The 12837-nt window shown below is 35.2% G+C and overlaps 1 protein-coding gene across 1 annotated transcript in view; it reads right to left on the bottom strand.

Annotated features, from left to right (window-relative positions):
- The window catches only part of mtmr11 (myotubularin related protein 11), a 39905-nt gene that overhangs the window by 15809 nt on the left and 11259 nt on the right, over nt 1-12837 (bottom strand). The window contains exons 3-8 of the mRNA XM_056243000.1: nt 5477-5613; nt 5214-5283; nt 3152-3291; nt 2902-2986; nt 1712-1859; nt 321-408 (exon numbers count right to left, since the gene is read on the bottom strand). Of these exons, the coding sequence (XP_056098975.1) occupies nt 321-408; nt 1712-1859; nt 2902-2986; nt 3152-3291; nt 5214-5283; nt 5477-5613 (668 nt within the window). The remainder of the gene's footprint in view (nt 1-320; nt 409-1711; nt 1860-2901; nt 2987-3151; nt 3292-5213; nt 5284-5476; nt 5614-12837) is intronic.

The following is a 12837-nucleotide window of genomic DNA, read 5'->3' as shown; positions in this document are numbered from 1 at the left end:
ACATCATTCGCAAGACTTTACTTTTGCAATGTGACACATTTTAAGTGAAACAATGTTCTGTGAGAAATGTTGGGAAGGAATTGATTTTATCCTTATGTTTATATCATTTTGCCTTGCTCTGCAGCCTTGGTAGAAAGTATTTACATTTTGATTATGATAACAATACAAAGTATTATGAAAACAAAAGTTAGGAACATTCCATTTAGGAACATTCATCGAATACGTAAATAGTGATTTTATCCTTATACCATGTCATATTTAATTTCATGTTGTGTTTAAAAGGGTTGGTGTTTTGTAAAGGCATGTCAGAATGAACTCACTGGGATGCGTCCCTCATTGAAGTGTGCAAATGTTTTCTTGAGCTCTGTGTCTAGGACCCTCTGAGGAACCACAATGAATCTGGGCAGACTACAAGAACACAGAAGAAAAAAAGTGTTAGCAGTTTCCACATGCGATTATGATTGGATATGCTTGTGAAAACATGATATTATGTGGTGAGCTCACTGTACTTGCAGGCACAAATAGATATAGACTTAAGTTTCTACACTAGAAGATACTAGATCTTTTTAAATGTTTCTGAAGAAGTCTCATCAGGACTGCATTTATCTGGTCAAAAACACAGTAAAAATTATGAAATATTACTACAATTTAAAATAACTGTTGTCTATCTGAATATATTTCCAAATCTAATTTATTCCTGTGATCAAAGCTGAATTTTCAGCATCATTACTCCAGTCTTCAGTGTCACATGATCCTTCAGAAATCATTCTAATATGCTGATTTGCTGCTCAAGAAACATTTCTTATTATTATTAATGTTGAAAACAGTTGTTTGAGTTTGTTGCAGGATTTGATAAATAGAAAGTTCAAAAGAACAGCATCAACTTGAAATAGAAATCGTTTGTAACATTATAAATGTCTTTACTGTCAATTCTGGTTCATTTAATGCATCCTCGCTCAATAAAAAGTATTAATTTCTTTACAAGAATTAAATGACCCCAAACTTCAACTTAAAAGTGTATAACGGTTCAATTAAACCATCAAAATATGAGGAAAATATTTTAAATAGGAAGGAAGAACAAAACACTAAACTTGGTTAGGGTATTTATCTGACCAAATTATTTGGCAAAAACAGGGGTAAAGTGCAACTACAGGTTATATTTTTATGCATAAAAAAAGTACATAGCATACATTGACTACAACATAATCAGTTATTAACATATCATTGGTCCACTCTTGTTGCATGGGTTCATAATTTCTTTGTATGACAGCCTGGCCAAAATTATGTCTGCACAATTTGACATGCTTCATTCATTTACAAATAAAACAATTGACTCCAAGCACAACTACGCAAAATGTGCACAACATCATTAACACATTTTTATAAGTAATAAAATAGGGTGAAGATCACTTACATGTAGCTGTTATATAACTTTACTACTTTGCATATCAAAATCAGCAAGTGTGCCATGTTATGTTCAAATGATAACTATTATTATTGAGCTTTTTCCATCCATTTGTGTAAATTATCTGCATACTACAAAAATGGGAGGAGAACACACCAAAGGCTATTCATCAGAGTATGTGTGAGAACAGCATTTCACAGTAACCTGTTATGGTACACACAACATCAGTCGTGTCTAAAAAGCGGAAAAACTCCCTCTAATGTCAACACTAAACGGAGCACAGGAGGTCTGAAAGTGGATCTCTACCTGGTGGACATCTCAAAGCGGTCATTGACAGAGCTGACCCTCCAGCCCGTGGCACCTGTCCTCTCCAGCTCCTGCTCCCAACCCAACGAACTCTCGAACCAGTTCATGGTAGGGTCACGCCGCCTGTTGCTTAGAAACTGCTTCATTTCTATAGACAGCATAGAGAGGCATTAAACGTTTGGATTGGTTACAAGATCCGGATTATGTGCAAAACCTCCCGAGAGCTGCAAACTCAATTCGCTTGCTGGAGAGCAAGTGGACTGGTGCAATGAACATGAACTGACTACAAACAAACCTTGACAAGGTTGAAAAAGGGCTAGAAGGTGACCGGTTTCAGATTACTTTCCATTATTCATCTGGTTGACGGTCACTTTCCTTCTCAGAGATGTGGCTTGGCTCACATTTCCTTCTATGATTCGTTTAAATCTCAAATATGCGTGGGTCACACAGCTAGGACTGGGCGAAAACTATTATATTTCAAAATTATTCAGCTTTTTGAAAATATAAATCACAATATTGATGTATTTGCTCTGAAATCGCTTGAAAAAAATTTATAATAACCATTATTTCAGCCATTATAGCGAAGATTTGAATTGTAGATTCAAAATGTTTCATGCAACACAATAATATATTTAGTTAGAAATAATCAAAGAATGTTTTCCACACTGATTTTCAATAAATGATAAGAGAGATAAAAAAAAGACTCATTTCCATTTATATTCATCTGTATAATAATACTTCGTAAATAACATGTAGCTCATTATTGCTGTTTATTTATTAAGACTTTCAATTCATACGCATACATACTTTTATTAATACAATTTTGCTCACTCCTATAATACAGATCTGAAACTCATTGCCTCACTTGCTGATGCTTCAAAACCTGACAAAAACTACTGAAATGAAGAAGAAATTCCTAAATATTTGAGCAGTTTTACTCTCAATTTATAAGTCGAAGACATCTGTTAATGAGCGAATCATTGGGAATAGGTCACATTCAAATTACTATGTAATGTAAAAAGTGTAAAATGTAAAAAGATCATATTCACATTTTCTTCTAAATTATAATCATTGCAAAAACCTTACTGCAGATAAGCAAAACATCAATCTATAAACAGGATTTTCTCTCTTTCTCGCACTTTTATCTGTTGTGTCATAGTGGCTGTTTGCATTGATTATTAATAACTCACCAATACTACCCAAAGCAGCATTTTGGAAAGAGATGATGGTCCCAGGTTTCAGTGGCTGGTAGGTCTTAGCAATGGTATACGTAATCTGAAAGCAAGTTAAAGTAATGTGGCAGTCATTAGTTTGTTGATAAGGCTTGAAACTTGGTGAGCATAAGAGACTACTTTAAAAAACTTTTTTTAAATTGTACCGACCCCAAACATTAACAGTGGTGTATGTCTAGCCTTATAGTTTTCTTATTTGAGGACAAACCTCCACAGCTTGAGTATCAGGTGTGAGTCTGTCGAACAGGAAGCAGAGAACACGCAGGTCTCGGCAGTACAACACCAGTTCCTCCGGGGTGAACTTCAGGGAGCAGGTAGGGGTCACGAGCTTGGTGCGCGACGGTCCCACTACAACAGACATTTCTATGTTTTAGGGGTTGCACAGACTAGTCAACTAGTCGTCTTTAAAGGGTTAGTTCACCCAAAAATGAAAATACTGTCAGTAATTACTCACCCTCATGTTGTTCCAACCCCATAAGACCTTCGTTCATCTTCGGAACACGAATTAAGATATTTTTGATGAAATCTAAGAGCTGGATCACTCCTCCATAGGCTTCTTCAGGGATTGAACTTGCCGGCCTCGAAAAGTTATTAAAGACATCGTTAAAATAGTCCAAGTGACTACAGTGGCTCAATCTTAAGTTTATCAAGCGACGAGAATATTTTTTGTGCGCAAAAAACAACAAAAATAACGACTTTATTTCAACTATTAATTTCCTTCTCTGTGGGCCTCGAGTCAGTTCACTAGTGTAATAGCGTAAGCTTCTGTTGTTGTACGTCACACGCATCACCCACATGACCAGCGTCGGCCAATAGTGAGCCTACGTGTGACGTAGCTCTACGCAATTACACTAGTTTAACTGACTAGAGGCCCAAAGAGAAGGAAATGAATAGTTGAAATAAAGTCGTTATTTATGTTTGTTTTTGCGCACAAAAAGTATTCTCGTCGCATGATATACTTTAGATTGAGCCACTGTAGTCACTTGGACTATTTTAACGATGTCTTTAATAACTTTTCGAGGCCGGCAAGTTTCACTCCCTGAAGAACCCTATGGACTCACTAGTATGGAGGAGTGATCCAGCTCTCAGATTTCATCAAAAATATCTTAATTCGTGTTCCGAAGATGAACGAAGGTCTAACGGGGTTGGAACAACATGAGGGTGAGTAATTACTGACAGAATTTTCATTTTTGAGTGAACTATCCCTTTAATGCTCTGCCATGATGCGTTAAGCCTGACGTCACTGATCATGGCCTATAGAGGGCGCAACAGGATAAGAAATCTTTGAAGTCCACTTTTAGACTTCAAACAGTTAAAATGACAAATAAAAGCATACTCCGAGAGCACTCCACAAGATATGATTGATTATACTATCTAGATGCTCAAAATTGAACAAGTGAATGCACGTTTTAAATAGCTAATTGTACACCTAAGTTAATCACCGTTCTAAACTAATGCGCTGCTGCATTGTAACGCACACATATACAGACAGTAGCGCACAGATCGCATGCACACAGAAACATTCAGTAGCGCAGAAACTTACTGTCAACACTGTTCTGTGAATTATCAATAAAATAGCTTAGAAACTGAAAAGTTCTAGCATCAATTTCATAGTAACTAAAACCCACAGCTTCACTATTAGTACAGAGACGCTGCCAGGTAGAATTAATTCACACTCAATCGCTCTCTAACTAACGCATTCATATAAATGTAATCTTTACTGTGCTACTTTATCCGTATATGATTTAGAAAGAGCAGAAATCTGTGAGAAATATAACAACCCAAAGACAAAAGAACTTGTGTATGAGCAATAGCCTTGTGTCAGCGCTGAATCATATGTCATAACTGTGTACAACACAACCCGCCTTAGAGTCTCAGCTCGAGGTTCAGGCTTATTTGTTCATGAATGACGTCATCAGCGACTAGTCGACGACGACTCGACTTTAAAATCACATAAATGTCGACTACTGAAAAAATCTGAAGTCGTTCAACCCCTAAAATGTATTAAAACATTGGGTTAAAATGAGACTTAGATATGTTTTTGACAGGTTATATGAAGACTGAATGACCGACCAATTGTCTGTCTGTCTATCTATCTATCTATCTATCTATCTATCTATCTATCTATCTATCTATCTATCTATCTATCTATCTATCTATCTATCTATCTATCTATCTATCTATCTATCTATCTATCTATCTATCTATCTATCTATCTATCTATCTATCTATCTATCTATCTATCTATCTATCTATCAAGATTGCCTCACCTGCCACAACTTTGTCAATTGAGGCGAGAGCTACGTCATGATCTCCTAGCAGCACGGGATCTGCATTATCCTAGGAGAAAACAAGGAGAAAAAGAAGCCATCAAGATAAATATGTCTGCTGAGGATGTAACACTCGACTGCCAGAGACTTTATAAACGGCAAAAAGCACTTCACAGTTCACAGTAAAGCTCAACTTTACACGAAAAACAGAGAAGTGCCCGGATTCTCATTCCGGAAACATCTCAGCAATCTGTGGCACTCACGTCAGGTTTCTGGCTGTCCTGAGGCACGAAGGCTACTCTGAAATGAGTGCAGAACAGAGTCCCAGACAGCCAGCCTCCTCCTTCCTTAGCCGACAGCTTCTTCCTCACCAGGACGGCCCGCTGCAACACACACTCTCCTGAAGACCAACACACACATGATGAAAACTGTTAGCTTGGAGTCATCTATACTGCTTAAAGTTTACTATAGCAACAGGAAAATGTGTGACTGAATAAAAAAAAAAGATGTTATTTCCACATTTAAAGACAATCTTCAAAAGCTCTGTAGGCCATATAAAGGATATGTGGCATTTCAAAAATAGTTTGAGGGAAATTATGAGTCTGTTGACATAAAACTCACACAATAATAAAAAATAAGTTTATTGCTGGTAGAGGCTCTTAAAGACGCCAGAGTCAGGCATGAACACACTCTCAACACATGAAATGAGTCGGGTTGCTCTTATTGCTCTTGTGGTCACTTTGCAAAGGCGAGTTCCTTCATTTTATGACTCTCAAGGGGGCGTTGGACCTCAAAGCTCATTCCTGAGGCATCATGGGCGCAGATGTCGGAGAGGACAGGACGGAAGCAGAGAGAGATCGGACTGTCACGGTGATTACTCGACTATTAGAAAAACAGAGCGCTCAGGATGCTGAAAATGCATTAAATACCACAAAGCTTATAACTGATTTATTGTTGTTATTTTGAACTAAATCTAAAACTATTAAAAATGGCGATATCAATTTGGAAATTATTTAAATATATAATATTGAAATATACACTAGCTATAGAGAAAATATTTAAAAGAAAATTTAAAAATAATAAAAATGCCCAAAATCACAACAAAATTACTAAAATGGAACTAAAAACAAAAATGTCTATATATAAAATAAAAGGTCATTCAAAATATTAACATAAGTATTATACATTATAGTATATAATATGCATTAGCAGCGACAACGTAATGTCTTTTATTTCTCAATTTAGCTCAAAATTAAACCGTTTCTATCATAATGAATAACACTAATTCATTTCAGTTTCAGATTTGCTACTGTGCAGATTTAAACCACACATCCAGTTTCATTTGTTTTTGTCAGCATTTGTTTTCCATTACCCTTCACTTTCAGGCAAGAGTAGCGTGCGCTAGCACAGCCATGCTGATCATTCCTCTCAGATTCACATCAGCCTGATTTCTCTTTCAAGGTTTTAGGCTACCATATGACGGTCACATCCATCAAGCATGGCCACATCTCACATTCCCAGTTATAAAAGAGCAAACATATATCTTATCATTTCAAAAAGCTTTTACTTAAAACATTGCAGGTGTTCTGACGATTCATGCTACCCATCGAGATTTGCTACTTACTGGTTATGCGCATGTGCAGACTCAGTTTTTTTTAAACAAAAGGTACATTTTCGTGTTATAATGTAATTTCTCTTTAAAAAATGCTAACTACCATATGAATATTTGTACGGTCAGCCAGCTGAACAAGAATAACTGAAAGTTTCAGTTACTAAGGAAAGGTGTGCTTTGACAAGTCAAAGATGAATATTTGATGATAATTTTTTACTTTTCACACCGTTTTAAAAATAAAAACAGTAGTCCACAGTATACAGTAGCTACTCATAACTTAGAATTGTATTATTGTATTTCATATAATATTAATCGACATTCTTTGTGATCGATTTGCGCTACGGTAGCATTTTTCGACAAGGCAGCACAAATCGTCAGAACACCGGCAAGGGTTTACCAGTACTGGGTTACAGTGACTTTAAACCAGTAAGATCAAGAAGACCTTTTTTATAGAAAAGTACACCGAAAATGTCCCTACCTCACAGTCCTGGGCTCTTAAACAGCCATAAAATTAAATTAAAAAATAAAGTAAAAAATAAATAAATAATAAATGAAAAAAGGCTATAAATTAATAAATAAACAATACAAATTAAATAATAAATATGTAAAAAAAAATAAGTAAATAAAGAAATTACAATTAAAATAAAGAAATAAATAAGTAATACATTAAATGGTTAGAAAATACAAATAAATAATAAGCAATAAACAAATAAAAATAATAATATATGAATAAATAAACAAATAAAAATTATAAAGGAATAAAAATTAAATAATAAATATGTAAAAAATAAAAACATACAAATTAAAAATAATTAATAATTAAATAAATAATCAAGTAAATACATACATGTGCTAATAGTTTAGCCAATAACAAAACTCTGCCCGTCAGTCATTTTGAGCTGGTTTGCTGCTAGAACTCGGAACTTACTGGGGTTTTGTCCCAGTTACAAGAATAAACCACAAAGACAAATAAAAAAAATACACTACCGCAGCTAAATAATACCATCTGCTGCAGAAACTGCCAACAAACTAATTCCTTTCTTTTCACCCACCCTACAACACAAATAAGAACTCTACATAACAATTAAACAGTATCTCATGGGGTATTTAAAACTGCATACTACAATACTACCCATACTATTTTTACAATATGCAGGATGTGTACAATGTTATTTTCTGTTGCATCTGCCTAAATGAGCAGTACATCCAGAGCACTCAAAAAAAAAAGAAAAAAAAGAAAGAAAGTGCATCACACAATGCAGTGCAGTTGGTAGAAAAAGTGCAAAAAGACTCGTTTTGATTCTGAGATGCTAACTGGATGCCATTCTCTAAATTAAACATAAGGTCACGTTACGACATTGTAGCGTACTACATGTTTGAATAATTTATCATTGGACATACATATCTTTTTGAATAGTAGCCAACAGTATATACAGTATAATCTACTCTTTCAAAATCCTGTGAGCCGTTCACCCCCAGGGACCGATTCAGTTTCCTCTGTCCTGCGTTGGAGGGTTATCAGAGATCGTGTGGATGGAGGTCGAGACTTACACATGACCGCGTGTGTGTCCACGGGGATCTGCAATGTGAGCCCTTTGTCTTCAAATGGTTAATCTGTGTTCGTGCGCTCCATATTCAAACCACTGTGGATGGATGACACTTTGAATATTAGAGGTCTAAGCTTCTAGATATCACAATGAATGAGGATCCCATAACAAAGGAGTAGTCATGACATGTGCTGCTTCAGACTGGTGTTCAACCAAGAATATCTATACTGTCAATACTGCCTATATTTTACTACTGTATCTTCTGTATTTATGTCTATAGTATATTGTACTAGTATATAGTCAGAAGATTTTTCAAAGTTGTTGAAAGAAGTCTCTAATGCTCGCAAGGCTGAATTGATTTGATCAAAAATATAGTAAAAACCGTTATATTGTGAAATATTATTACAATGTAAGATAACTGTTTTCTGTTAATAGATTTAAATTTTTAATTTATTCCTGTGATGGCAAAGAATTTTGAGTGTCACATGATCCTTCAGGAATCATTCTAATATTATTATTATTATTATACATTTTATTTATAGGCGCCTTTCTTGACACTCAAGGTCACCTTACATCATCATCAACAATAACAAATTTAAAAAGCAATGAGACACAAGACAATTAAAAAAAATAGTGCAGTTATGGTCAAAGGGAATAAGCTATTCTAAACAGATAAGTTTTGAGTTTGGATTTGAAAAGTGAAAGAGAGTCAATTTTACGGAGATCTGGTGGAAGCGAATTCCAGAGCTGAGGAGCAGAGAAACTGAAAGCTCTACTCCCCATAGTAACAAGGCGGACACGGGGAACAGTAAAATGAATAAAAGAAGAAGATCTTAGAGTACGCGTGTGTGTCTGTGTATATATTGAGGAGATCAGAAAGATATGAAGGGGCTAGATTATGAATGGCTTTAAAAGTAAGAAGAAGTATTTTGTAGTTGATACGATAAATAATAGGGAGCCAATGCAGCTGTTGTAGGATAGGAGTGATGTGATAAATAGAAGGGGTGCGAGTAATGATACGAGCTGCCGAGTTTTGGACCAGTTGAAGTTTATGAAGAGTTTTATGTGGGAGGCCAAACAAAAGGGAATTACAATAATCTAAACGGGAGGTGACTAAGCTGTGAACAAGAATGGCAGTGGAGTGCGGCGTGAGGAAAGGACACAAACGGTTGATATTACGAAGATGATAATAAGTAGACCGGGTAACGTTGTTAACATGAGATGTAAAGGAGAGGGTGCTATCAAAGATGACACCCAAACTCTTAACCTGAGGGGAGGGGAAAATGGAGGAGCTATCAATAAGAATAGAGAAATTATGGATTTTGTTTAATGTTGATTTTGTACCTATAAGAAGCAATTCTGTTTTATTACTATTTAGTTTAAGGAAATTTGCTCCTTTCTATTATTATCAATATTGAAAACAGTTGTGCTGCTTAATATTTTTGTGGAAACAGTGACACATTTTACTTGTTTTAATTTCAAATATAAATATTTTGTAAGTTTATAAATGTCTTTACTGCCACTTTTGATCAATTTAATGCATTCTTGCTGAATACAAATATTAATAGAAAAAAATAGTACTGACCCCAAACATTTGAAATGTAACATTTGAACTTTGACACTATATGGTTGACAAATGAATGATTTCAGCAATACCTGTATTTTTGTATAATACACCCCCTCGCTCTCCCACTTTGCTTTGTCTACTTACTGTCCTATCATAATAAAGTCAAAAATACCAAAAATCAATCATGGCCTAATGGTTGGAGAGTTAGACTTATACCAAAGGTTGTAGGTTCGATTCTCAATACCAGCAGGAAAATGTTACCCATGACTTGAGCAGGGGCATAGCCAGAACTTTTTTCCCAGGGGTGGCCAGGTAAGACCCAGTGATTTTATTGGGGTGGCAAAAAAAATGGTGCTTAAAATCTAGAGAAAATAACTTATGCATCTAACTGTGATCGTGTATGGCCTGTGTGGAATACCTTAAAACGAATGTGGAATGGAACACACATAAAATGTATTTCATGCGTCTCAACAAACACTGGATCATCGTTCCTATGTAATGATTGCATTTTTGCCTGCCATTAATTCTCTCAGACACAAACGCTATCAATCCAACAGGTAGAGCTCCTTGATTAGCCTATAACAAATCAAACGGCTTGTAGTTATCAGTAAACATAGCAAAATAATGTTGAAAAGTTTTTTAAAAAGTTATTAAAATGCAACATCGTGTTCATTTATATTTTCATTCAAAGTACAAATGCAAATGGCTGTGTATTTCTGTGGCTGTGTACGATGTGTTTCTTTGTGAGTAATGTAGGCTACAGTGTGAGTGAGCGTGTGTAACCATGTCTAATATCTGTTAATTTTGTTGGCTAAAAGTTTTTTTTTTTCACTGGGCTACTTTTCAAGTTCAAAGTTTTATTTCTTGTGCGTTTCTCAGAGTCAGGTTTTAGATTTAAAAAGAATATATATATATATATATATATATATATATATATATATATATATATATATATATATATATATATATATATATATATATATATATATATATATATATATATATATATATATATATATATATATATATATATATACACTCACCGGCCACTTTATTAGGTACACCTGTCCAACTGCTCGTTAACACTTAATTTCTAAGCAGCCAATCACATGGCGGCAACTCAGTGCATTTAGGCATGTAGACATGGTCAAGACAATCTCCTGCAGTTCAAACAGAGCATCAGTATGGGGAAGAAAGTTGATTTGAGTGACTTTGAACGTGGCATGATTGTTGGTGCCAGAAGGGCTGGTCTGAGTATTTCAGAAACTGCTAATCTACTGGGATTTTCACGCACAACCATCTCTAGGGTTTACAGAGAATGGTCCGAAAAAGAAAAAACATCCAGTGAGCGGCAGTTCTGTGGGCGGAAATGCCTTGTTGATGCCAGAGGTCAGAGGAGAATGGCCAGACTGGTTCGAGCTGATAGAAGGGCAACAGTGATTGAAATAACCACTCGTTACAACCGAGGTATGCAGCAAAGCATTTGTGAAACCACAACACGCACAACCTTGAGGCGGATGGGCTACAACAGCAGAAGACTCCACCGGGTACCACTCATCTCCACTACAAATAGGAAAAAGAGGCTACAATTTGCAAGAGCTCACCAAAATTGAACAGTTGAAGACTGGAAAAATGTTGCCTGGTCTGATGAGTCTCGATTTCTGTTGAGACATTCAGATGTTAGAGTCAGAATTTGGCGTAAACAGAATGAGAACATGGAACCATCATGCCTTGTTACCACTGTGCAGGCTGGTGGTGGTGGTGTAATGGTGTGGGGGATGTTTTCCTGGCACACTTTAGGCCCCTTAGTGCCAATTGGGCATCGTTTAAATGCCACGGCCTACCTGAGCATTGTTTCTGACCATGTCCATCCCTTTATGGCCACCATGTACCCATCCTCTGATGGCTACTTCCACCATGTCACAAAGCTCTAATCATTTCAAATTGGTTTCTTGAACATGACAATGAGTTCACTGTACTAAAATGGCCTCCACAGTCACCAGATCTCAACCCAATAGAACATCTTTGGGATGTGGTGGAACGGGAGATTCGCATCATGGATGTGCAGCCGACAAATCTGCGGCAACTGTGTGATGCCATCATGTCAATATGGACCAAACTCCCTGAGGAATGCTTCCAGCACCTTGTTGAATCTATGCCACGAAGAATTGAGGCAGTTCTGAAGGCAAAAGGGGGTCCAACCCGTTACTAGCATGGGGTACCTAATAAAGTGGCCGGTGAGTGTATATATATATATATATATATATATATATATATATATATATATATTCTTTTTAATATATATATATATATATATATATATATATAAGCGTTCAGATGCAAAAGCCTCTAAGTGCCATTTGAAATTTTCTTCTAGAATGATCATTTTTATCAAGCTTGTATATTTAAGTACAGTAATTTCACTTAAATGACAATTAATAGGTAATCTTCATTGCCATTTAAGTAAAATTACTGAACTTAAATATACAAGCTTGATAAAAATGATCATTCTAGAAGAAAATTTCAAATGGCACTTAGAGGCTTTTGCATCTGAACTCTTATATATATTTATATATATATATATATATATATATATATATATATATATTTATATATATATATATATATATATATATATATATATATATATATATATATATATATATATATATATATATATATATATATATATATATATATATATATATATATATATATATATATACACATATATATATATATACACATACATATACATACATACACACACACATACATGCATACATATATAAGGTAGAGCAGAGAGTATTGCCATGTCCACTTATTATAGGCATCTTTGGGCTTGTTATTTTTCCAGATTAACAGGTAAAGTGACAACTTAGTTCAGCTGGAGTGTGT

The sequence above is a fragment of the Rhinichthys klamathensis genome, unplaced genomic scaffold (assembly GCF_029890125.1).
Source record: "Rhinichthys klamathensis goyatoka isolate OS25496 unplaced genomic scaffold, OSU_Roscu_1.1 h1tg000768l_1, whole genome shotgun sequence".
NCBI classification, from domain to species: Eukaryota; Metazoa; Chordata; class Actinopteri; order Cypriniformes; family Leuciscidae; genus Rhinichthys; species Rhinichthys klamathensis.
This window is presented reverse-complemented; position numbering and strand designations above follow the sequence as displayed.